This window comes from Colletotrichum phormii, assembly GCF_030913505.1.
Source record: "Colletotrichum phormii strain CBS 102054 chromosome Unknown BDP81scaffold_19, whole genome shotgun sequence".
Lineage (NCBI taxonomy): Eukaryota > Fungi > Ascomycota > Sordariomycetes > Glomerellales > Glomerellaceae > Colletotrichum > Colletotrichum phormii.
The window spans coordinates 559,683-585,438 of record NW_026851461.1 but is presented as its reverse complement, the minus strand read 5'-3'; the positions used below and the strand labels follow the sequence as shown (position 1 = coordinate 585,438).

The window sequence follows — 25,756 nt, the reverse complement described above, 5'->3', positions numbered from 1 at the left end:
TGAGACATCTTCCTGGTATGATAAAATGCCACTGTAACTGAAGTCTTGAAAGGCAATGACCGTAAGTTCAGGCACAGTAAGACCGCTTACGCTGAGGGTTGAGGATGGGTGGGCGAAGGGACAAAAGTCGAGATGCAGTCTGTGAATCTGAATACTTGGCAAGGAGGAATGGAGGTCGGCATTAGTCTTTGAGAGTTTGTAGAAAGCTCCATGCTAGATTGCCGAGTCCGCGACCTGATATCTGCCGGTTACGCGCCCCATCTTTTCGTCTGCTTGGCCGAATCCTACACTACTCGTCAGGTCGGGGATAGAGTCTTCTAAGCGAAGGTCTAGGGACATATCCCAAGGGACATCATCCAGACGGTCACTCAAGAGAATGTCCGTTTCAGTGATGGTTCCAACGCCCTTTGCTTCTGTATTCGTGCCCATTGAGGAGTCTGCCACTGACAGTTCACCGGGTAGGCCAACATGGATCTCAGCGTCGGCCGGTCGTCGGCCATTGACCGCGTTCGTGTAAGGGATAGATACATCTGACCGACGCATCGGCATCGCGTGATTCTGTGACATACGTCTTGATGGTCTTCCAATCCGGCGCGGGTGGCCGGCGACGCAGTCGAGGCCGCGCACCGCGCATCGCGTGCAGCGTGCAGCGTGCAGCGTTTTCGTCGTAATGGCGGGAATATCGGAGCTTTTGACGACGGCATCGCTCGCAGGCGGATCGCTTTTGAATCGGATGCGTTCGTCATGCCATACTTATTGACGCGGCTATATTGCAATTAGTATGGTATTGAAATCAATGCGATGGATAAGGAGACGTCGAAAGTCTCACAGTCTTGGCTCGGTCGGAGGCTTTTCGTCGTCTACTAATAACTATTAAGTGTCCGGAGGCTTTCATGGCCAGCAAAGGGACGTACCTCACTTGAGGTGGGTCTTCGGTACGTATCTTAATATAGGTCCAGCACGTGACGGGTCCGAATCGGCTCCGACTCGGCTCCGAGTCTTCGTGACAGCCGGCCAGGTGCTACCTCAGGTCTCGAGTCTCACCACATCTGCTCCTGCTCACCTACCTCTTCTTATTCAATAAGAGATTGAAAGACCTCCCCTCTTATTTGAATGTATCTCAATGTGATCATTCGTTTAAAAAGTAGCCTACCAACGCCCTTGACAACCCATCAAAGATACGACAATTTCTGACGATGAATTATAAAACGTCTGATAGTAGGATTCCATATTCAGGGCAGGTAACTATCGGTCTTGGGAAGTTATGGTAAAGTTTACAGACAGCCTGAAGGCGGAAAGGAGTGTTGAAGTGCCCACTTCTATGAGATGGATACCCTAACTGTTCTTTCCTTCAGCTGTTCTCAATTGTCCACAAAGGTATCGTGGATGTATACACCTCGATTTTTGAAAGGCAGGCACACAAAATCCCTTTGCACCTTCTCCCTCACACTGTTCACCGCCCACGAGAAGTCGATCCTCTCTCTTAGTTGCCTCCACGTGGCTCGTAAGGGAGCTCATCTTCCCACCTTCACCACCGCATCAGCGTCGCTCCCTCTTCCCTTCACCTTCTTCGATATCTTACCTCCATCATCCCAAGTCAAGTCAGGAGCATCACAGATCCCTTCGCTTGATTGCGTGAATTGCCACCTGTCATCACTGAATGGAGTGGCCGATTCCATTACCACCTTCTAAAAGGGCGTGCCGGCTTCCTCGCCTCTCTCCAGCCGAAAAGATTCTTCCACTCAACTCTCCATCAGGGACAACAGCATCCTCACTAACTCTTCTCACGGAACAATCCACCATCGCTAGTTTCCATCAGTTTCTCAATCCGTTCGCTTTAGACATCAACAACCGAAAAAGCAGAAGGAAAATATGTCCGCTAATATGGCATCGCCAGTCAAGTTTGATATTCCGGCTTCCGCTCGTTCATTCACCTACTTTTCGCATTTGCCGCCCGAAATCCGAGAGCACATATGGGAGGATGCCATCTTCGAACCTGGCATGCACTTCCTACGTCTGAGGACTGCGGCTCGAATTATTCATTTTCCCTCACCGATGCCGCCAGGATCATTCGATGACCAAGATCCAAAGGACGAAGACGATTTCCTTCTCGACTTTGCGCGAGAGATGGTACCTAAGAGGGTCTGGCCCGCCATCCTAGAGCCCCGATACCCGACACCCCAAGCCAACATCTCCAACTACGTCTCCGTCAATCACGTCCTCAACAAGTTGTCGGCTACTTGCTTCGAGGCAGCCAAAGTCGTTCGACGTCTGACCAATGCACCTGGTGGCTTGAAGCTAGAGGACGGTCGCGTCGTCTCGCTCGGCGGCTCCTCTGACGTGGTCTGCCTCGAGTACTTGTCCGCCGACGATTTTCGAAGCTGGTGTCGCATGTCTCAATCAATCAGATGCAATCAACTTACCAATATCCGCCACGTCGCCATCCCCTACTGCCACGCGTGGGAAACTAGTGTCAGCGGTTTCCGGTGCGGTCACTGCGGCACCCGCTACTCTGGCCATGCGACTAAGGTCTACCCTGTCCACCTATACGAATTTCTTGCCCAGTGTTTGCCGAACCTAGAGAAATTCTACTTCATTGATTATCTCATCGTCGAGAAGAACTCGAGCCTCAAATCATCAGAGAACGGCCCAGATCAAACTACTGCCTCGGAACAAGCCGCTGCCCCGTCGTCAGATATCAAACCTCAGGAGTCTGCTATCCTTGAGCCGTCTAAGAAGCGTAAGATTGCCCCGTTGATTGAGGATGGAAGATATACTGACTTGAGCTTTGGATAGGTACAAAGGAAGATGCTGCTAACGGTCGATTATCGCCGAACAAAGTGGCTGACTTGTTCGAGACATTGGAAGTGACCAACAACACAAAGCGAGAGACCGAATTCTCAAGCACTGACCCGACAGTGAAATTCGCACCATATGGTTTCAAATGTGAAGGCAGAGTCTTTTATGAACCAAACGAGGATCACTGGGACGTCAAGTCTAGAGTAGTCGACACCATATCCTGGCTACAGAAGAGGTTCATCCTCTACGCCACCCAAAGCAAGAACAGCAAGCATACACACCCCAAGAAGGTCCAATTCAAGATTCTGGCATGCAAATGGAACGAAAGGGAACCCGATACACAGCCGAGGCTAAAAAGAACTGCACCTTCTGCCAAAAAGGCCTCGACAAAGAAGCCGCGACCACAATGCTGCTCCAAGCAAGATGTGCCACCAGTTCAGGATCGCAAGGCCCCTTTGGCTTCACCATCATCGCTATCACTTTCCATCCGTGCCGACGGTTTCGATTACGTTTTTGGAAGAGAAGATGGATGTAACTTTGTCTTCAGCCAAGCATCTGGATTGTAATGGACTGGCTACAGCCAACTCTGGGTTTGGCGTGATGCGGGTTGGAAAAGTTCAAGGGCGGAGTCTAAAGGGGAGGATGAGATCTTTCTCGACCCAACATCCATGGCGACAGCGAGGAACAAACCTCGGGATTCTGGCGTTTCTAAAGCACGGAGTGTGAGCTGTGTTCATGTTGCCGATGGCGACCACGAGCTGCTTGGCACTGAGGGTGTAGGTAATCCTAGAAAGACCCCTTAATATTAACGGTAGCACACGACGGGCCCCCTATGTTTTGAACACATTCGTTGATGAGAAAACAGATCGTGACACGGAGGAAACAGATAGCGCAAATGGATCTCGGGGGTTATGGAGACCTATCCGGTAGCCTTGTATGTGTTATGGATCCGCATAATCGATGGTCATTTTGTCTGGGCAAGCAATCCGACGGTCAGACCAACTGCGACGGTGATGTCATCGCCGGTTTCCTCCCTAGACTTGAGCTGACCTTGAGCATAGGGGATACTCTGTCAGGCTTCCGTTGCCTCACCCGATTGCATCCGGTTCAAGCCATTTAGAAGAAGATATCGTACGAGGGGCGTCAAGTCAGATGCCCATTCCGAGTGAAGCCAACTCGGATTGGGACGTCCGTTGTTGACGATCTCCGCGCTCCCTTGCCTGCCCTTGGTGGGGGTACGGCGTGGGCAGCGATCTCTGCAGTTTTGGGACCACCCAGTACCTAGCTTCTGGACCCCTGGCGGCAACCAGTCAGGGTCCAACTGTCCATGAGGGGTATGGTGGGTGGGTGGAAATGGCAGACGAACCGCCGAGGGATGGGCAATGTTCGACTTTCCGGTTCTTGACGAGGGAAATGTGTGTTTGCCGGTGTCTGTGGGAGGTCTCCTTTAGGCACCCTTCTTCATGGCTGAAGCAACGGTACCGCGACAATCTGCTTTTTTTCCTACGTCAGAAATCCTTCCCAGGTCATGACGGCCTGGGCAATAGAAGCAACGCAAGTCGAACAATTGCGCAGCTCAGAGCGACATCATCACAGTCCGAGAATCATTATCGAGCCGCACACGTCATTGATACCTTGCTAGTCTAGACCTTTGGAGAAGGGGACTCGAACTGCGAAGAGTGTCTGCTGCGGACCAGAACCTCTCGCCTGGTGTCCGCTGACGCTGGGGTGGTGGCTGTGGAAAAAGTGAGCGCAGGAATGCGAAGGGGCTAGACTCTTTTCTCGAGCAACAGAACCCCCTCCCCTGGTTCCCCATCGGATGCCTCTCCGACGCCCCGTTGCTTATTCTTGGGGATTGACGTCACCTACAGCTGCGGCAGCGCGCATCTTGGCTGCAGAGTCTGGACTCGAGTCTTTCTTACTTCGTGTTTTCATCGAATGAGGATTGGCTACAAGGACGAAGTTGTGTGTCGGGGCACAGAGATGCAACGATGCAACGGCTCATGGCATTGTCAGTTTTTCCATCCCCGGCGATGCGGGTTCATGACATCCAAAGGCCTAGACCCTCTGGTCTCTGGGTGTTCTAGACCCTGAATGTACGTAGCTGCGTTCTGCGGATGGCCATCACATTTCCAGTGTTTCTGAAGCAAGTGATCTCGTGGGTTCCCATCCTCACGTAAACCTACCCTATGATTTGCCTTACCGGACGGAGCCAATATTGGTTTCTCGTGTGGCGATTATCGTCCGCGAACCGTTGACTTTGGTGATATTGATCGTTGTTAAAAAGCATGGGGGTGCCAGGGTAGAAAGCTCGGAACGCGCCATCACGTCACTGTCCAGATGGCGTTTCCCGCCATTCTGGCACCCACGTTGCGGGATCTCACACAGCTGTTGCTTGATGGTGTGGTTTGCGGGGGGCGTTTTCTCGTCTAGCGTAAGGCTGCCTCCGCGGAGAGAGGTTGCTGTATGGTCTATCAATACTTTACAATCAGATTTGTTCTCTCCCCTGCCAGTTTGCCCCTGCCAGTGAATCAACTTGACCCGATGCTCTTAAATATTCCGTATGCCCCCGGTGCCCCGATGGACCGATCGGAGCGATTACCTTCACCTGTGCCCATCGTCCTTTCACTGCAGCCATCATTGTCGACACCTCTTGCATCGGCCTGACCTTCTCTGGACTCTGCTTTGATCTGTCTAAGGTACCTAGTGATACTGATGAGCTCGGGGCCCCCAACTCTCCCAGTACTGAAGACCCACCAGTGTTTGGCAGCTGAATAACATCGGACAGCTTTCGGATCCCCACCCGCCCATCCAAGTGCATCCGCATCACACAGCTGTCCGATTGGGGCCTCTGGAAACCTACACGTTACCTTAGCCTGGAATTCTTCTCTTGCCGCAATTATGCCACCTTCGTCCACTGGCGCTGTATGCAACTTCGGCCACAAGTAAGTATACTAATCAAGCTGTTTCAGTGCCGCCGCTTTCGTTTCCGCTGCAATTCCGGAGTCCCTCTGGCTAACCTTCCGGCGTTCTTGCCTTACAGAACCCCCGACGCATTATCGATAGCCCCACCCTCTGTCCCGACTCCAGCCCCGGCCGCGGCCCCGCCGGCAGAGCGACCCATAATTCCCGTATCGTCGGATTCCGCATACTCCATCAACCGATTCGTCGATACTCCGACACCTTCAGACCGCCAGATCCGGGCCCCACTTCTCAGCAGTCCGTTACCGTCGCCGTCGCCGGAAGAAGCAGAGGTTGCCGGGAGCGTTCGCATGGAGGCGTTGTTGAAAGAAATATACCCTACCCGGTCGGATTGACGGATAGTGAGGTTGATATGTGTAGCTATCTTGTCGTGCCCATCCCCGAATATAATGAATTTTGCTATTTCTCAGACACTTCGTTACTTGTTGCTATCGTGCATCCGATGATCACCCAGCTATCTAGGTATCTTGACTACCTCACCTTACGTGACAGCATGCATCCATCGTCTCATACGATCCAACTCAAGTTTTCGACCGATAGTGTATTTGTTTGCCAAGACTTATCCTGCACTTCTGGCGTAGGCGGCAAAATCATTTCGTGGGTGGGGGCAACAGCCAAGTGCGAGTGTGCGACTGACGCTTGACCGGACCTCACCACAATATGTGTCGCCGAGGATGCGCCAGGGCGAAAAACGAAGGAGAAAAAACCACTCGCCTCGACAACCCTCGACAATCCCGACGGACTTTGAACATGTGACGCCTGCCGTATTCTGCTGGTTCTTTGTTCCCGCACAGACGGCCTTGACATGTTTCGCCGCCGTGTAATCTCAGTGCAGGCCGAGCCACAGTCCTCGTCCTCCTTGTCCTTGAGAGGATCGTCTTGGACTGCACCGTGAGACGAAGGGCACGGGCCGCTAGTTCCTGGTAGTTCTTTTCTCTGCAGTTAAGGACTGAGGCGAGGGCTTCCTGCAGAAATATCGACCAGGTTGGCTAGCTCGGAAATTTTCTTGGGGATTTCTTCTTCATCTCTACTTGTTGTGTGATTCATGAACTGCATTTGATGCATAGAGTGGCACCGTGCGTGGAGATTCTCCAGTGCGAAGGCGAAATGTCGAATGAGGAGCCAGTCTGGCAGTCATCAAAAACTGCTTCCGCCGAGTATTCGGACATCTCAGATGTTTCTCGGCTTAAGTCATCCATGCCGCCCCCTCTATCTACAAACCCGGGGTGCAGCGTGCAGGTAAATGCTTGGATCAACTCGACGTACACTCACAACTCCTGTTTGGGGCTTTTCCATGCCCCAAAAGATGCAGACCATCCGCCACGATGCAGGTTGACTCCGCCACAAACCCAGCAGCTTTAGTGATCCATCTGTGACGTTTATTGTAAAGAACCAGTCACCTGGGTATGTTCTCATACAAAGCAGGGGACTTGAGATGGATGGGAGCTTGGGGCAGTGGGATGGCCCGTTGATCCGTGAGTTGTGGGACCTTGGACGACCTTGCCATCTCGATGGGTCATGTTTGGAGCCTTTGACTGACCTGAGCTCTGGTTGGGTTTACGGCATGAATACCTTTGCCGAGCAAGCACAACTCTGCTCAAGTGGGCGACGAACGACAACAGGCCGAGTGATTCATGCCGAGATCTTTCATCTGTTGAATCCTCAATTTCCAAATAACTACCTACACTGCTTGATGATTTCTTGCTGGGTGAGGCGAACTTAGCTCAAAAGTCACCGAGCATTGTGTCTCAATGGTCGCATTCTCGAGGCTTGACAAACTGCTTTGTTCGGACTAGAATCCGAATGGAACGGGTTTGATTGAGAGGCGTTTGTTAGTGTCTAGTTTCGACGGGCACTAGAAGTTAATAATTGCCTAGGCGACGATCCAGGTAAACCTTGTGTTGCCCTGGCACTGGATCGAGCCGTCGTTCATGTTGTGTGGCGACAACGGTCCAGGCTAGACGACTCGGACTAAAGCCAAGGGTTGTCTTCGGCACGGGGAAGATGCCAAGATGGCAATTTCTCAATCTGCTTGATTCGAAGCTCTTTGATTCAGCCCAGGCTCTCGGAGATGAGATTTCCTCCATCTCCAGCTTTCGCGACTCAGACTCATAGTGAGTCAAGGGCAGGAAAAACCACTCCGGAGCGAATGCACGGACAAGCTTTGTTTCTCTAGTCTCCCCGCGGATCTCCCTCCTTACCGAGCTACGTTAGTCGACTCTATTCAAACGTGTGTGGGTCTCTCGAATCTCTGGTTTCTCAACGGCTGCCCCAGAGTCAGACAACAACCCGACTTGAACCGGTTAGCCGGCACTTCGGTATGACACCGCCCCCAGGCACCAGGTAGAACCGAGAGGACTCCCACTTTCAACGGATAACTTGGGGAAGTGCAGGGCAGACCTGGGCAAAGTCCACTGGTTAGCTCAAGGGCACGGCCCGGTGCTACGGCCGGACGTGAAACGCGACAGCTCGACGACGGGGAGATCGTCGGGACAATGGAGGAGGACTGAGAGCGCCGTGCGGATGTCCAGGTCAGCCCAGATTCTCGCTGGCAATACTTTCTTGGACGAGGAAAGCAATGAGGGTTGTGGCAACTGGAAAATCTGCACTTGGCAGCGTAATGCCCAGGGAGAATAGGCCTTATCACTCGTCTCTGGGATGCCTTGAGCTGTCAGCTGGACCGCAGTATCGTGTCTGATAATTCTAACTTACGGCTGTGTATGACTTGCCACTCGGAACTTTGGGGGTAAGAACAGGTTCGTTCTCTGGTGGGTGCAGGGGGTAGCACTGGTTGTGGCCAAGATCACTCCGAGCATTGAGCATGCTTCTTCCCGCTGCCAAGAGAAATCCTTTCCCAACCCCTCGTCCTTTCGACCCTGCTTTTGGGAGGATTCCAAAATGGCCCTCCAGCCTGGCGAATATCGTAGGGACCGAACCATCGGTTCCCGCCGCATCTTCTTGCGAGCCGCTTTACGGATGGACTGCCAGGGGGATCAAACGAACGCCGCAATCACCAAGTGCCCCCTTTGCAAAGACCCATGCCTTGCATCAAATTCTCCCTGCATCATGTCTTTCCGCATCCGCTACGCTTAGAAGAGGGCCCCATCATGTTAGCCAGGTCTATCCGTACGCTCTACACAGATAGAGTACTGGGGCGCACTAACAAACTAAGGTTTGACCGGAGGCACTAGTCCACGCCGTTCACGTGGGGAGGAACGGCGGCAGACACTCACACGGGTGACAGGCAAAAAAGGCGTTTCACGATGTTATGCTTCGACAGATGTTTGTCCAAAGATGCATGGCTCTTGGACCACGTCACCCTGCTCTGAGCCGGGTTATGCCCAGAGTCAGCAAGTACCTCTGAGCTGCTTGAGAGCATACCCAACCAACCTGCTCAGTCAGTCCAGAATACCGATAGCGTCACTCAGTCTCGGTCTGGTCTGAGGCTTGGACTGCTCGGGGCTCTGAGATGCAGCTTGGCATTGCCCACCACAGCCCGCCTCGTGGTTGATGGTTACTCTTCCCCATCAGTGCCACTCTCTCGTTCTTTGTCATGGCACAGCAGAGGTGACTGTTTCGACGCCCAGGAGCCCCAGCCTGGGTGCTTGCCGAAGCGGATCTCCGGGCAAAGCGGGAGGGTTCACGCAGCCCATGAACGCCTGACCCCCAGAACATAAATATCCTATTCCGAACCCGTCTTGTAGCCTTTTCCTTTCCTCATCAGATCACTCTCACACAACAGCTTCACTTCGCCTTTCGACAGCTAGTCTCTCGCAGCCTTTTTCGACTCTTACATCTTTCGCAGCCTCGGCTTCATTCGCTCTTCAGCATCTTCTCAACCTTTTCTAACCAACCAACTACCCGCATCAACCATCAAAATGCACGCCAAGGCCGTTGCTCTTTCTCTCGCCGCCGCGGCGGTTGTCCACGCTAATCTCCGCATCAACCAGAACGACATCCCCCAGGACTGCTCTGCCATCTGCCGCCCCGTCCGTGACCTTGGCAACATCTGCACTGTCAACTTCGTCCCCGGCCAGGGCAACAACAACAGCGATCAGCTCCAGGATGAGCTCGATTCGCAGTGTGTCTGCACCAACAACTCCTTCGACTTGAAGAACTTGGCTGGCCAGTGCAACGCTTGCATGATCGAGAAGGTTCCCTCCGACCAGCAGCGCAGCCTTGAGGGTATGTTCATCCAGACTTTCATATCACCCCTTTTTGAATCAGTGAGCTAATCTGCGATTTCACACAGGTATCCAGAGCATCATGAACGTTTGCCAGCTGCCCAGCGCCAGCGGTTACGCTTCCTCATCCACCTCCCTCGCCAACACCGTCATCGTCCTCGCCACCCGTCTGACTGCCAGCAGCCAGCTTACCACCACCTTCGGCGGCGGTGCCCAGACCACCGAGTCCTCCTCCAGCCGTACTCATTCCAGCGAGCGCTCCACCATCACCACCACCTTCCTCACCTCCGGCAACGGTGGCCTTCCCTCCATCGCTACCTCCACCATCGTTGGCGGTGGCCGCCAGACTGGCAATGCTGCCCCCGGCCTCCACACCCCCGGCAGCAACGGCATGCTCGGCGCCGTCGGTGCCATCGTCGCTGGTGCCTTTGCTCTTGGTGCTTTCATGCTCTAAATGGCTGGTTTCCACCGACCGGGTATGATTAAATCAAGTGTACGGATATGTCACGACAGGAGTTTGGAAAGAGGAGGATAATATGCATGGTAGTTTGTTATGTCTGATGAAGTAACGGTTGCGTGTGAGACGGGGGAGTATCATGGTTTTTGCGTCACTCCTTTGGTCTTTTTTTGGGTTTGGCTGTATCGCGAATGAGATATCTATGTACTGTTTACAGGTTTTTGCAATTGACGATAGATGCCACACTCAGAACATTGCTCCCAACTCATTGTGATTGTTTGTGACTGATGCTATTTTGCCTGAATCAAGGTATTGTCTTGTAATGAACTGTTTCTCAATCTTCACGCTGTCTCTTGGGCCCTGACGACATTGTCACCTCCGAAGCTACTTCCTCGTCTACTTTGCCAAGTCCTTGCTGGCGAACGTCGGTTGGAAGAACTTTGCTCTGGAATTTCCGCATCGGGATCTTCAGCTCAAAGAGCATGTCCACTCCACCTCTTCGAGTGTGCGGCCCTTGCACTCTGGCACGCAGAGGTAGACAAACACGAGTGAGAGAAAGCTTATTGTGCCGAAGATCAGACCAACTTTGGACCCCAGGTTCGCGTACGGGGCGTTGAGCAAATACGGTAGCGTAAAAGCGACGGTGAATTGCATTGCAATGTTGACGACGCTGGCCGTCTGATACGTAACGTCGCGGAGGCGCATGCTCGGAATCTCGGCAGAGAGGACATGCGATGTTGATGCCCATCCGAGAGTGAACCCCGTAGTCATCACAATCATCATCGCGACAATGGCTGACTTGCCGGCGACGCTCGGATTGAACGTGAGTCCGAGAGCGCCCATGGCGAAGAGACCGACAGCCTGAATCGACCCGCCGAAGAAGATGACGTTTCTAATGCCGATAATAAGTCAGCCAATCGGTGCAAGTAGCTGTTGCTTGAGGCACATCATGCAAACTAGGGGCCTTACCTCCGTCCTAACTTATCCAATAGGACCATGGAGCAGACACACATGACAATGTTGATGCTCAAGGTAATCATGGTGACAGTGAAAGGGTTGATGAACCCTAGCTGTTCGACGAAAATGGCGCCATAGACAGAAGCAAAGATTGACCCCGTAGCTTGTAGAAAGAAGCTGGCACCAATGACTGACATGGTTCGCTTCGTCACTTGCTTGCCCTTGAACATGTCCATGAAAGTACCCTTTTCGACTTCGTGATCTATACCAGCGCGAATTTGAGACATTTCGGTCGCGATTTGCTCATTTGTGAAGCTGCCTTGGCGGAGACGAGTGAGAGCTATCAGTGCTTCGTCATGGCGACCTTGCATCGCAAGCCAACGGGGAGATTTCCGTAAGAAGGAGGGTCAGTCTATTGCCCTCCTTGTGCAAACACGATCAGTCACTGTTGGGTACTTACCTCTGGGACAAACCAGATTCCAGCAATGACTATCACGGGTACGATGTAGAAGAACCCATACGGTATCAGGTAGGCCGCAGGCGAATCTAAGCTCCCAGTGCCTCGGGACACGGCGTTGACGACCAAGCCCCCCGTCTGAAACAAATTGTCAACATAAATTTCAGTACTTCAGAAAGACATCCTCTAACGTACTGCTAAGCTCAGTTGGTATGTACCGACTACGAAACCACGAGCTCGCTGTGGGGTTATTTCCGACTGGTCGATGGGCACGACAGCGAGCTCCATGCCGATGTAGATGTAGGCCAATATCCTAGCAGCGAGAATCTGATCCCGGTTTCTGGACGTCATGATTATTTTCGTCGCCACACAAGACCAGATGCTCATCGAGAACATGCACATTCGCCGGCCGTATCGTTTACTGACTGTGCTCCCAATCAGAATGCCTACGTCAGTGACGGAGCTGTCAATACTCGTACCAAAGCGAAAGATTTTATATCTAAAACTTACCAATGCCAAATCAAATGTAGGGCAGACCAGCGAAAAGAGAAAGCCACCAGCTTTCAAGGTAGTACGCTTTCGTCTTGGCATTATACCAGCCGAATTGCCGCTCGAAAGCGTCCATCGCCTGGGTTGAGTTGAAGCCTTGTTGATCAAAGCCAAAATTGAATTGAGAGACAGCTATAAGCAGAATCGTTGAAGTCAATGATCTGTTGAAAGACTGCCGCAACTTGAGGTGGCCAAACATGGTGCCTGATAGTGATTTGATGCTAAAAGATTGGCTGCCAGTCTAGGTGAGCTTGTTAAGGTACACCACAGCTCAGACAGACATCCACTTTTGAGAGATACAGCCATGGCAGCTTTATATCATTTATCTCAATCTTCTTACAAGTGCAATGGCAGACCCTCAATTGCGCCATCAAGACTAGAGTTGACGATATGCCGGGCGTCTTCCCAGGCTTAACTCTAGGAGAAGTTGAGCCAGCTCCTTGGTGTAAAACTCTACTCGAAGGTGGCAGCCCCTGTCAACCAGGTCGACCGGAGCATTCACTAGTGTGGGGAGGATGCAACGCCCATTCCGAATTCTGGACAGCTTAGTTGTAGTTGGGTCATTCCCCAGAAACATCTCCCCGTCTATCCCCGTCAACGACGGTCTTCACCAGGTCAAGGACCTAAACCGCTGGGATGTTTTGCATAATAAGAAATAATCGAATGCTACTTATTTATTGCAGATACATTTACATAGAAGACTCAGGCGACGGCCTTGATGGTGATTATGGTCTCCTCCCACACTAAATGCGTTTTATTCATTCCATCAAAGAATGGCAATGTCGAAAACGTTCTGCAGAGGGATCTACACCCTACTAAAGCTGTTATCAGAAGCTGATCATAACAGTCGCTTCGAAAGTAAGTAGTGCATATGAGATCGACGAGTTGGGTTGCGTTCCCTCAGTGCCCGGATCTCGACGGATCTCGACAGCGGGGTCTGCATCAACCTGGTGTTGCTACCGCCAACGGGTAAGAACGGGGAGATAGCCTCATCACTCGCACTCTTTTGAGAGGAGTCGGATATGCCCCATTTGATCACAGTTTCAGCCCCTCTCAAAATAAGGAAAATCATCTCAGATGAGTGACTTAACTGAATTGCGTCAGTCCCAATAGTGTTCACGCCATTCGAAGGAGTAGTGAAGAAGGAATGGTCTCCATTCCCCGTGCAAGAAGTTAAGAACCCAATCGATCCTCCCAACCACTTGAATTATCACCATATTACAATCGCTTTTGACATCCATATCTCCCAACGAGTTCCTTGAGGCGTCTTTTCCAGCACATGATAGTCACTAATCATGACAACCAAACGGCCAAACTTCCTAATCATCGTCGCGGACGATCTCGGGTTTTCTGATGTCAGTCCCTACGGAGGCGAAATCCATACACCGACTCTCGAGAAGCTCGCCAAAGATGGCATTCGCATGACGAACTTCCACACTGCGTCGGCATGCTCGCCGACAAGGTCGATGTTGTTCTCTGGAACTGATAATCACATTGCTGGGCTTGGTAGGTGCTTTTATGCTCATCGCATGGCAAAAGCTGACGAACTTTCAAAGCCAAATGGCTGAGCACATGAGGCACTTTGGAGATTATTTCAAAGACAAGCCCGGCTACGAAGGCTATTTGAACTGGAGGGTAGCTGCTTTATCTGAGATCTTGCAAGACTCTGGCTATCACACCATTATTTCTGGGAAATGGTAAGTTTGACGCTTGGCAGGCGGCGTGAAGACTGGAGCTCCAGTATCAGACTGGCTGACCTCGACGGCCTTACAGGCACCTCGGACTGACCAAGGAGCTCGCACCTTGCAATCGAGGCTTCACGAAAAACTTCACCTTCCTGCCGGGCTCTGGGAATCACCATGCTTATGAGCCTCAATTGGACGACGACGAATTCAAAATCCCGAGCCTCGATACAGAAGGCCATTGGATGGATGGCGATAGGTTCATCAACCACAGGACGGACCTTCCTGATGATTTCTACTCGACGCGGTACTTCACCGATCGTATGATCAAATTCCTCAAGCAGAGAAACGAAAAGGAAAAAGAACAACCGTTCTTTGCTTACTTGCCCTTCACCGCACCTCACTGGCCCCTCCAGGCCCCACGAGAGGTAGTCGAGAAATACGGTATGAGCTGAACTATGAGCAGAGTCGTGATGGTGTATGCTCGATCACTAACGGCTGCCTCAGCTGGTAAATACGATGATGGTCCTGATGCATTGACACAACAGCGACTACAACGCTTGGTGAATCTCGGTCTCGTGCCCAAGGACGTTGTACATGCGCCACCAGTTGGCGTGATGGGTAAAGACTGGGAAAACATGACGGAACTAGAGCGCAAGGAATCTGCACGAAAGATGGAAGTCTTCGCTGCCATGGTGGATCTCATTGACGAGAACATTGGACGAGTCATTGATCATCTAGAGGCTACAGCAGAGCTCGATATCACTTTTATCTTGTTCATGTCGGACAATGGTGCCGAGGGCGCTGCACTCGAGGCCATACCTGTAAGTTTCGCCGCGTCATCAACATCGCGTCGGTCTGATGTTAACTTTCGCCCTACCGTACCTAGATGATGGGAAGAGAAACAACGTTTGCTGGGATAGTCCAAAAGTATTACGACAACAGTTTGGACAACATTGGTGACAAGACGCCTTTCGTCTGGTATGGTCAGTATTATCCCCGTGAAGTCTTCCATTGCTGGTACTTCAGCGCTGACGCGGACTAGGTCCGCGATGGGCATGTGCCGCGACGGCACCATCCCGTGGTTCAAAGTATTGGATCACGGAGGGCGGCATTCGTTGCCCATGCCTAATCCGCTATCCACCATTTCAAGCCAAGCCCGACGCTATCACGCATCGTTTCACCACCGTTATGGATATCCTCCCCACGATCTTGGAGATGGCTCAGGTCCAACACCCTGGTACGACGTTCCGAGGTCGTCGAGTCGTAGTACCCCGCGGCAAGTCCTGGGTGGATCACTTTACTTCTTCCGATTACGCGGGGCCGGACTCGACGGTTCACGGAGAGGACGTGCACGTCCACGGCTGGGAGCTCTTCGGGCTCTGGGCGATTCGCGAAGGCAAGTGGAGGGCAGTGTGGTTGAATAAACCCAGGGGAAAGGATGACTGGGAGCTTTATGACGTGGAGAAGGACCCTGCGGAGATGAACGATGTATCAGACAAGGAGCCGCAGGTGATGCGGGGGCTTGTCGATCACTGGGAACGGTACTATGCAGAGACTGGGATGACCCAAACACCAGAGTTTGCTATCACCAAGGCTTGGCAGGGTCTGAAGATCGGATGACGCCTTAACATCAGTTGCACGCTGCGTGTCGTCGCGAAGTTCAAGTCAAATACGGCGCACGTCAAGTCTGAAGCGAATCAGAAAATTACAGAGGATTTGAACCTACAACATTGCATGCACGTAGTGTGAGTCGCTGGTGGTCGACGTTGAAACACCAGTCTGCTGTACCTTTTGACCGCGATGATTAATTTTCGGGGTATTTCACGCGAGTCATAAGCAAATCGGCAATTTTCGTCAGGGGTGAGCAGCACGAGCACAGGTTTCTTGTAAGTTGAAATGAAAAATGCTCAATTCTCCGGTACTCGAATCATATTGTTTGTGGTTGAGATTTGAAGATGACCAAGGGGGCGCCTGAACTCCTGACAATGACCTGGTATCCGTATTGCTTCCCAAAATGTCCCATCTCATCCGTGATCCCACCACTTAACAGACCCATTGCAAGCATGTTTCCTCAGGTTTCGCACACACACCACAGGGCGAGTTGCAGCATGTTGTTCCTGTCGGGCAGATGACTGTGCCGCAAGTCTCTGCATCGGCTGGTACGGTGCCATTGGATTGGCAACCGACTGGGTGCTCCAACCGGAAGTCGAACACTTTGCAGTAGGAGTTTTCGGGGCAAGCGACGCCGGCGCAGCGGTCTTGCGCGGGTTCTCCTTGCGGGGTCGGGGCCGGAGCGGCGGAGGCGGCGATGGCGAAGACGCCGACGATAAGCGAGTGAAGGAACATCATTTTGATGGTTGGTTTTGTTGGTAAAGAATGACTGACTGAGTTGGAATCGAGGTTTTAGCTGAAGATGAACGAGTGAATGGCTTTGAGAGACAGCTGGTCCTGTTCATTGACAGGCGGCAACGTCAACCTTTATGGTCCAAAAGTAAAGGATTCAACCCCATTGTCGGCGGGCAGTAAGTTTGGCGCGATTCAGGGAACATTGTAGTTCATTGTTTGAAAGTGATTAATTGCCGGCGTCGACTGGTTGTCTCCAGTTATATGAAAGGGATGGGCTAACTTTAAACTACGGCACGGGCGTTGACCAACTCACGGACAAAGCGTACTATAAGGTCTGAGAACAGACCCTGAAGGCTAAAGGGATGGGAGTAAGCAGCACCCGGCATGTTCGGACGAAGATGATGATCGCGTCTTGGCAGTTAAGAAAAGAGATGGATTAGATTAGCTATTGAGTAATTAATAGATTCATGCCTCAGGGGCAGCTAAGTTTAACGTTTCCCCCTTCCCCATTATACGTCCTCATTACTACGATCCTCCATGTTCCAATCAATAGGGTGAGCAATCCAAGCCTCCTTTTATCCCCATGTTATTCAGTGTCGCAGCGCCACACGTGGCGCTGCCGGTTACTGCCGTACGATACCGCTTTCCACAAGCCGATTACCCGTCTTGTACGGTATATAGATATGACCCTCATACGGATCTTCCACTTAGAGGAATCAAGCCACTGTCTACTATACATGTCTTCCACTTGCTACCTCGCTTTGTGATATTAAGATATCACTAGGTTGTCGTCGAGTGCTAGTGTGCTTGCGAGTGCCGGCTTGCTAGATCGGGTGCCCGTCTCCAACGGGACGGGATCGACAGCAGGGAGTTTAGACAACAGGGACCGTAGGGGGAGAGGCGGGCACGCAGATGGGTGCGCCATTCTTCTCCTTGCAGATGTAGTCAGGAATGCACTGGACGGTAGAGCAGCTGAGGATTCCGGTCGGGGCGGGGATCAATGAGATCAAGGTGGTAGGGTTGATAGGAAGAACCGGGAGGGCGCGAAGAGGCAGGACTTTGGCGTTGATGGGCTCGCCCTTGACGTTGACGGGAGGAATGGCAGGCAGAGTCGGGACCACAGGGCGATCGACGGATGTCGGGACGATGTCGCGGGGAACTGCAGGAAGGACGGGAGCAGGGAGAACGACGGGGTCAGTGAGAGAGAAGGTGACGTGAGCGACGGTGGGAAGCGGGATGGCGATCTCACGCTCGAGCAGCTTCGAGGGAGGGGTGGGCAGAGCGGCAAGCAGGGAGCTAATGACCGCAGAGGCATCGATGGGCAAGTCGCGCTCCAAGTTGACCTTCGCGAGAGGACTGGGCAGAGTAGCGAGGATGCTGCTGAGAACCGAAGAAGCATCGATAGGCAAGTCGCGCTCCAAGACCTTGGGGGTGGCAGTGGGCAGATTGGCGAGCAGAGAGCTGAGAATCATGGCATCGACAGCAGGGAGGTCTCGCTCGAGGTTCAGCTTGGGGGCAATGGTAGGCAGGCTAACGTCGACTGGGAGGCCAGTGATGGCGGGAATGTCGCGTCCAACAACAACGCCGGGGACATTGGGGACAACGACACCGGGAAGAACAACAGTGTAAGGAGCAACTTGAACGGCTGGCAGGGTAGGGAGGGGAGGGTTGGCGATCGAGATGTCCCGGGCGTGTCTGCGAAGCGGGAGTGATATGGAAGTCGAGGGCAGAACGGGGAGCTCAACGCTGATGGAGGGAAGCGCCGGAATCTCTCGGGGAATGTTGCCGGCGGGGAGACCGGGAAGGCCGGTGGCCTCAACCTTGACCGAGAGTGAAAGAATAGACGACAGGATGGGGAGGTCCCGAGGGATGTTCAGATCCGGAACCTCAACGGCAATTGAGACAGTGGAGGCCGGGTCGGCGACATCAACAGAAAGGGTAGGCAGAGCTGGGAGCGCTGGAGGTGCGAGAGTCGGAGCCGTGAGTCCCCGGGGGATGTTAAGGTCCGGGACTTCGATAGCCAGTGAGATGGTGGAGGCTGGGATGGCGACATCGACAGACAGGGTGGGCAGAGCCGGGAGCGCAGGAGGCGCGAGAGTCGGCGCCGTGAGTCCCCGGGGGAGGTTGAGAGCCGGAACAGAGAGGAGAGTAGTGGGAAGAACCGGAAGATCGATGTTGGGGACGCCCCGGGCAGCGTTGACCGCAGGCGGGGTTGGGAGCTCGACATTGGGAAGAGTCAAAGAGACTGACACAGGTTCCAGCTTGACTGCGACGGGGCCGATGGAGTCAGCAATGCCAGCTTCAGCTTCGGGCTGAGGAGCAGGCGCAGGGTTGGCTGCGGCACCAAGAGCCAGGGCAAAGGTAGTAAGAGTGCGAATAGAAGCCATTTTGAGATGTCTGAACTGTTGATTCAAAGATAACCTTTGCTGAAGATGTGATGATGTTGGAGTTGCTGTGGCGAGTGAAGAAGAAAGATTGGACCAGGAGGGAAATCTTCAGTTACCTTATACTCGGTATCATGCTTCTCAATCATACCAGATCCCGCGATGATCCCAACTCAGACAGCATGATAGTAACTGATCGACGAATGCAGTCAGAAGGTGGAATCAAAATTGCCGTTGTAAACAGCCCCAAAGGCTCAGGACTCATCTCCTTCGATGCCAGGCTTAAGCTGAGAGACAACAAACCTTTGAGCAATCAGAGTGACATCTTCCCAGCTGGATGGATCACAGAACATCCGGAGAAATGGCTTGAGGCGGGAGAAGGTCTCGCTAGGTTGTACAAGGCCGTTACTGGTCAAGTAGGACAAGCCTAAGTCCGCCGATGTCTCAGCCCGATCAGAGACACGGCGTAAGCTCCCTTTTGCCAGTCCATTGGTAGTTCCCGTTAGCTGGCCGCAATAGCCTGCCCATAGGCGCGAAAAATGACGGAATTGCGCAGCTTTGATCGCATGCAGCCATACTCAAGAATGCGGTAAATCTGATCGGAGATCGTGCAACTGTCAGTATATCGCGATGGTAGCGGCATCAGCAACGCTGGTCGAAGTCTAAGTGGTGAGTTAAACACGATCGAAGACTAAACAACATAGGTATTCATTTATGAGAGTCACAAACAATGGACTGAGATCGACATGGTGTATCACTCGAGAGCCGAGCAGGCGTGGGAGACACGCTGGTTACACAATACCGGCATGGCGATCACTCGTGCTCCCAGGGCGATCATTTGCAAGGGGAGGTTGTCTGATTTGCTGGTAGTTCGAGCGGTAAAATTCAAGTTTGAGACATTCAACCGTATTCGTCACACTGGCCTTGATCTCGCGGCCGCCGCCCACTTCACCCAAATGCCACTGACTGAGATAGAAATGAAGCCAGACGCTGCTAGAGGGGGATTTTTCTCCGCCCACCTCCACACGTCGGGATTTCCCGCAGTCAAAGCAAGCAACTTCCGTTCCCAGTATCCCTTCAAAGGCTCCTCGGGCAGCACACTAGTCTGCGGGAAGGCGTTGAGCTGTTTGCTGGCCAGTACCCATTTCCATTGGCCATCTTCCTTCTCGACCGGAAAAGGCTTTGAGACACCTCCCTCTGCGTCAATATCCAACTCCCGGGTCTTGCCGTCTTTGACGCTATCTGCCTCAGAGGCGTTAAGCCCGGAGCCGCGTTCTAGGTTCCAGAGCCCACTCCCGTCATCGGCTCTGGTCAGAGGTTTGCAGTCCCATATCCCATCGTCGTCCATAGCAAGGCCTTGGCAAGCCAGCCGGACCCGCACGCTACTGTGAATTCTTTCGTTGGTGTTGAGCAAAGGCTGGTCCGTGTCTTGGTCCGTTTCCGGGTCCGTACGCATAAAGGTTCCAGGGTGCCGGATTGTGGTTCCTGACCAGGTCTGGAGGCGGCTCGTCGGATAACGGATCTGGCCTAGCCCCCACGGACGAGCGGTTTCCAGAGCTCTTCTGCACTACCGGCAGGATGACGATCTTTTCCATCACATTTAGCCTCATCCCGATGAATGCTTGATGCCTTTACCGGACATATCTTGGGATTCGCCCACGGCAGTTGTTGCTTCGGCCGGATCCACGATGACCAAGAGCCGGGCACGAAGGAGAATGGGTGGCCAGCTGAAAATCGAAGTCCCTCGGTGGAAATATCTGACATACGACTGGGTTGAACTCGACACCCACGGTTGAAAGTTGATCACACATCCCTTTCTTCAATGTAAGCTTCTGTCAAGTGGTTGTGGAAGAGAACACGATGGAATGGGCTACATACAAGCTAGAGTGATGGTGGCAATTTTTTGTTCATGCCATCCCCCTCCCACTCCAGCGTGATTACCTGGAAACCAGACTTGCCGGAGATTGGTTTTGTTGCCCTCGAGCTTTTCCCAGAGTGCAGGGCGGAATGCAAATCGGGGTTCGTCCAGAGACAGGGCATGGAATGCGTTTTCCACGCGGTCTGAAACCTGAGTATTGCCGAACTTCCACGTTGAAATTCTACATTAGCCGTATTTAGAGAAGGGCACTGCGGGGGAAGACTTATGGATCTGACGTTCCATGCAGGCCGATAACCGGAGCTGGGGGAATGCCCAAGGCGCCGACGGTATCCCAGACGCCAACTGCCTTGATATTGATCTCGTGCACGCCATTTGCATCTTCGTACGTGTGTCGCGTTAGTCCATTCTACATTTGATCAGTGTTACGTCTTAAGAAAAGGTACATGTACTTCGTATGACAGACCTTCGCAAGCCATTTTTCATACTGTGATTTCCGATCCATCTCCCATTTAGCCTTGGCTACTCCTTTCTCGCCATCTTAGGGAAGTACTTCCGGGTCCAAGAAAAGGCTAGGATCACGATCCGAATCCCCCATATTTTCATAGTCTTCAAATATGGCGTAGAAATGGTCCAACCCCATGGGAGTCAGCAAAACCGCCGTCGCAATCATGTCGGCGACAGAGCGCGCCGTGAAAGCGCCACGAGAGAAGCCTATGAGAATAACATCGTCTCCGTCGACGTAATTAGTGCAAATGAAGTTATATACTTCACGAATGGCCTAAAGATACATGTAAGATTAGCTTCCTATGGACAGGGAATATGTGATGAGTCGCAATCTACTTTACCTGGTCAAGTCCAACCCCAAACAGTCCACCGGTGAATTTGTCGACTGCGCTATCTGAGCTGCCGACACCTAGGTGGTACATGATGATTTGATGGGTGCCCTCTTGACAGGTTCGCCGAAGCAGTCGTGAGATTCTTGTCCCATTGGATTGCGGCTCAGCGCTTTGCTTGTGCGTTAACTGACGATGAAGCTGCTTTGCTGCGAAGACAAAGGTTTGTTTACCTCTTGCTACCTAACGAGTCCATCCACGTTCCATCACAGCAAACAATCAAGCGCTTATGAGCACCGCGAGAAGTGGAAGCCATGTTGCTAGATGCAGAGGGGCATTGATTACTGGTAATGAGTGTTGAATGTCTTTTACAGGGTGTTGGGCAGCGATTATCAGGTAGGGGGTCAATGGGATGTATTGATGAGTATGAAGAACGAGTGGCTATGGGAATATCCCGACTATCTATATAGTGAGTGGAAGACCCTTTATACTGGCATATCCTTGGCAAACTTAGTCATGCTTGTGTAAGACCATATTGTTTCATAGGCATAGTGTGACAATCGTTGTAACGAGTGTACTGGGATGGGCCTGACACAGGGGAACGGGGATTCAAGATATAATAATGCGGGGCTTGGGCACGGCTCCCAGCCTCAGGGTGGCAGGCAAGGGGGTTCAGCTTGGCCATCATATCGGGTCTTAGTATGACTCGGTGGCTGCCTTACTGCATACAGCCGCAGCTGAGATCTTGGGGTAACCGGATGTCGGCCTCAGCAACCCCCGCGAACCTGTTGAATGCTCTGGATGCAAGAATATTGTGCTCGGATTGAACAGCGAAGACCTTGCTGGATATAAGAGAGCCAGGTAGGATGAGTGCACGCATTGAGGTGTACATACTAATGTCCCTATGCAGTTGCGCTAGGAACCGATCATTTTGTTTCTAACGTTGCGACAAAAAGGTGCCACGACGCATTGCCAATCTCGCTCATGAGTTCAGGTCACGGATGATCATCACCGGGTTACATAAATTGTCGCTCAATTGGTGGTCTGCAATATCCAATTGATAGTAGGCTAACAATGTGAACGAGAATCTGCGACATCACAATCGAGAGATCGGGCGCGCAGATTTTCTTCCAATGATTCACTTGCACGCAATTCGATGGCTTATTATTCTCAAATATCCCCATATATAATTCAGGTCAAAGAGGTAGCTCCATTGCTTTAGCCACCTCTGAAATGCATCAGCCGATGCTCTGAGTGGGCAGGAGTGCATCTCTCAACAGATGGGCACGCGGGAACTTTTCTTCCTGTGCAGGGCATTGAAAGTTGTTCTCATCATGACTATAGTGCTATCTTCAAATTTTTAAACACGACATATCCTGCGCAACCAGCATTCTCCAACTATTTTGAAACCAGATCGCGTAATACTATGTGGTAACCAACCAAATATGTATACCGATCACAGTGGAATGAGATTCATCGTACTGCGACTAACCCCTTATGCAATTGGGGTCATCAAGACAAAGAGTTCATCTTCCAGAGATCCAGGGGTGTGGCGGCCATAGGTCTCAGGGCGGGCAATCTGAACGTTGAAGTTAGAGAACAGGCCAGCCAGGATATATCCGAATACTAGGACCATGTGTTAGCGCGCATGTTGCTTAGAGGTTCACTTTAATAATCATGAATCCTTCTGGGTTGAGAGTATGGATAGCTCAACCCAACGTTACATGTATCTATGCTCAGGAGTTAGATTTTACTTACGATAGTATGTTAGTTGCGTTCCGATACAAGCTCTCGGGCCGGTCACAAAGGCCCAGAGAGGAGGCATATCAGTTCTCTCCGCACCATTCTGGTCCAACCAACGTTCAGGAACCCAGGCATTCGGCTGAGTCCACATCTCTGGGTTCCGGTGTAGAAACCATTGGAAACAGTTGACTCGAGTGCCCGCGGGAATGCCATCGACCCCCGCAATGCTCACGGATTTGTCGTGGGGTGTGATGCGCGGTAAAGGAGTGCTATTGGGCCTCATGCGCAGAGACTCCTTGATGACGGCCTGCAGATATGCAATGGACTCAATTGTCTGAGGCGAAGGCAAATTGTTTGCGTCGTTGGTTCCGACTTGATTCACGTGCATTCCGAGTCCTGCAACCGCATGCTTTAGCATTTCTTGCTGTGCTGGGTTCTGAGCAAGGTAGTACACCGCGTAGGCAAGAACAAGGCCTAAAACTCTCAAGTCAGCAAATGGAAAAGTCCAAGGAAAACTCTATAAACTTACCAAACACCTCTCGAGCACCGGCTTCAAGAGACACAATATCGTTAGCAACAGATTCTAACTGCAAACGGGTAGTAGGGTAACCTTACACATATGATCGAATATTTCACTGGCGATGGAGATTCGAGACAGATCTTCCGACGCCTGCATGTCGAGGAACTTGCCATCTTTCAAGTTGGACATCGCCTTTCGTAGTTGGTTATACACAACTGGAATATCTTCCGCAGCGGGTTGCTCTCCCTTCTGCATGCGTCGATAGACTGCCTCAGACTTGTCGCAATGCTCCAGCATCCAGTTCTCGATCCACTCGGTCGATTCATAGTGCTTACGAGGCATCACATCAAGTCCAATCTTACGAAGCCCATGATAAAGTTTAGGGAGTTCCTGCAACCAGAAGCCCTGAGGACTATACCTGTTCTCGTAGTGCTCCAGCCACATTTCCGTCAACTCAGGGTTTCGAGTAAAGTCGGGTCCACTAGAAAGACCCAAAATATAACAGTTGAGCATGTCCAACCCAGAGGCATAGCAAAGTCTCAAGAGCTCTACCGGTTGTCCGTGTGCAGAGTGATGCTGAAGAACTGGCATGAGGCGTTGATACATGATGTTGTGAGTTACTTTGCTCAACGTCTCTGAGGCAAATAGCGTCGTCTTGGAATAAGACGAAGACACTCGTCGGCGGCATGCGGCATGATCGGCTCGGCTCCGGCTGGCAAACGAGTTCCGTTGTCTAAGACACAAGCAAGTCAGTACGTGTAATGGCCGCAAACTTGAGGGGACCAAAATTCCGGGAGAGTGATCGTTGATTATGTAGATTTGACGATAGAACTTACCCATAGTATCGGAAGAAGTCGAAGTAGCCTGGCTTTTCGAAGCCGGCGTTGTAAACCTGGCGAACACCAGTCTCGTAGTCGCTGATACTGATCTCTTGCGGCGCAACTCTAACGATCTTGCCCAGTCTTTCATGAGCTGCAAGAACAGCTTTCAGTTCCTTCCCATGATAACGCTGCCAAAGAATCCAAACGGGACTGAAAGAGCACGTCCAATGAGCAGAGGGTACTTTCGAAAGGCCTCCCGTAAAAATGCGGTATAACGTTTGGAACAAGAAAAGTCCAAGAAGCAGCAGGAAAGCCACAAACGGCAGCGCCGAGCCGAGTATCAGAAAAGGCATGTCGGCGGTCTTGGATGTCATACTACGATTAGATCCAATCTTCGATGGCGTTCTACAAACCTAGTGTCATGATAGTGATGTTTATTTAGATACATGTCGAACTTTGCGAATAATGCAGCAGCCTCTTCCGCTGACTGTGCAGCAGTCTCGACGTGGAGGTCTCCGAAATCCATTGCGCGAGAATCCAAAACTTCAGGCCATGATCAGTTCCTCTCGTCAACACGTTGTCTACGTCTCGTGTCATTCCCGAAATTCGGGATGACATGCATGCACAGACAAAATTCAAAAGCCTTGACAGATCCACTGGGGGTGCCCCCTCCTCGGGTCTCCCAAGTGTGCCAGGATCAGGATCCATTATTCATATGCACTGTCAGCTACGACGTGTATTCGTAAGAAGTCTGGAATATGCCGGCGACATGGATACTGTACGTTGCATTCAATGTTGCAAGGAAAAGGCCAAGTCGTCAGAGAGAGCGAAGGAAGCTGAAGAATAATCCATTCTAAATGCGGTGGCGGTATTTTCAGCATGCAACACGTAACGGCTATCATGAATAAGCGGACTGTGGGTGTGCTCTTGGAGCTGAGATATCTGGGGCAAATTACATGTATTTTGGGTAGGTAGGTTCAGGTCCAATTCTATCGATGAAGCGGATCTGAGCATTGTGATCACTCTATGTGCTCCGTTCGTGGTCTGGGCCTGTGTCCTTTACGTAGGTGGGCGGCATAGACAAGCAGGTGGTCAGAGGTTGAATCTAGGTAAAGTATGTTGTGAAAAAGGCAGGCGTAGAGATAGCAGGCATTTCCGTG

General features: G+C 51.9%; 8 protein-coding genes across 8 annotated transcripts; 3 read left to right on the top strand and 5 right to left on the bottom strand.

Annotated features, from left to right (window-relative positions):
• The first annotated feature begins 1,709 nt into the window (after window positions 1-1,709).
• Window positions 1,710-3,636, top strand: BDP81DRAFT_409150 (uncharacterized protein). Its single transcript, XM_060589069.1, has 2 exons — window positions 1,710-2,740; window positions 2,797-3,636. The coding sequence occupies exons 1-2, from the start codon at window positions 1,873-1,875 to the stop codon at window positions 3,363-3,365; spliced, it is 1,437 nt and encodes a 478-aa protein (XP_060441730.1). The 5' UTR covers window positions 1,710-1,872; the 3' UTR covers window positions 3,366-3,636.
• Window positions 3,637-9,409: 5,773 nt separating this feature from the next.
• BDP81DRAFT_380955 (uncharacterized protein) lies at window positions 9,410-10,419 on the top strand (the record flags this gene model as incomplete). Its single annotated transcript, XM_060586861.1, has 2 exons — window positions 9,410-9,966; window positions 10,034-10,419. Exons 1-2 carry the CDS (start codon window positions 9,660-9,662, stop codon window positions 10,417-10,419), a joined length of 693 nt encoding a protein of 230 aa, XP_060441729.1. The 5' UTR covers window positions 9,410-9,659.
• Window positions 10,420-10,756: 337 nt separating this feature from the next.
• On the bottom strand, window positions 10,757-12,584 carry BDP81DRAFT_496367 (general substrate transporter; the record flags this gene model as incomplete). Its single annotated transcript, XM_060595433.1, has 5 exons — window positions 10,757-10,888; window positions 10,918-11,314; window positions 11,392-11,743; window positions 12,028-12,282; window positions 12,374-12,584. 5 exons carry the CDS (start codon window positions 12,582-12,584, stop codon window positions 10,757-10,759), a joined length of 1,347 nt encoding a protein of 448 aa, XP_060441728.1.
• Window positions 12,585-13,680: 1,096 nt separating this feature from the next.
• Window positions 13,681-15,690, top strand: BDP81DRAFT_327127 (alkaline-phosphatase-like protein; the record flags this gene model as incomplete). The annotated part of the gene is made up of 6 exons (XM_060585119.1): window positions 13,681-13,895; window positions 13,942-14,082; window positions 14,159-14,511; window positions 14,575-14,891; window positions 14,957-15,053; window positions 15,113-15,690. The coding sequence occupies 6 exons, from the start codon at window positions 13,681-13,683 to the stop codon at window positions 15,688-15,690; spliced, it is 1,701 nt and encodes a 566-aa protein (XP_060441727.1).
• A 271-nt stretch (window positions 15,691-15,961) lies between these two features.
• Window positions 15,962-16,676, bottom strand: BDP81DRAFT_435306 (uncharacterized protein). Its single transcript, XM_060591041.1, has one exon. It carries the CDS (start codon window positions 16,417-16,419, stop codon window positions 16,114-16,116), a length of 306 nt encoding a protein of 101 aa, XP_060441726.1. The 5' UTR covers window positions 16,420-16,676; the 3' UTR covers window positions 15,962-16,113.
• Window positions 16,677-17,126: 450 nt separating this feature from the next.
• Window positions 17,127-18,865, bottom strand: BDP81DRAFT_435304 (uncharacterized protein). The gene has a single exon (XM_060591040.1). The coding sequence runs from the start codon at window positions 18,801-18,803 to the stop codon at window positions 17,289-17,291; it is 1,515 nt and encodes a 504-aa protein (XP_060441725.1). The 5' UTR covers window positions 18,804-18,865; the 3' UTR covers window positions 17,127-17,288.
• Window positions 18,866-19,634: 769 nt separating this feature from the next.
• BDP81DRAFT_463761 (peptidoglycan binding domain-containing protein) lies at window positions 19,635-21,828 on the bottom strand (the record flags this gene model as incomplete). Its single annotated transcript, XM_060594062.1, has 10 exons — window positions 19,635-19,655; window positions 19,768-20,295; window positions 20,343-20,527; window positions 20,563-20,613; window positions 20,679-20,883; window positions 20,975-21,085; window positions 21,143-21,193; window positions 21,230-21,457; window positions 21,525-21,684; window positions 21,746-21,828. 10 exons carry the CDS (start codon window positions 21,826-21,828, stop codon window positions 19,635-19,637), a joined length of 1,623 nt encoding a protein of 540 aa, XP_060441724.1.
• A 1,020-nt stretch (window positions 21,829-22,848) lies between these two features.
• BDP81DRAFT_474198 (cytochrome P450) lies at window positions 22,849-24,949 on the bottom strand (the record flags this gene model as incomplete). The annotated part of the gene is made up of 5 exons (XM_060594682.1): window positions 22,849-23,138; window positions 23,271-23,729; window positions 23,785-23,805; window positions 23,871-24,508; window positions 24,612-24,949. 5 exons carry the CDS (start codon window positions 24,947-24,949, stop codon window positions 23,008-23,010), a joined length of 1,587 nt encoding a protein of 528 aa, XP_060441723.1. The 3' UTR covers window positions 22,849-23,007.
• Between the last annotated feature and the right edge of the window lie 807 nt (window positions 24,950-25,756).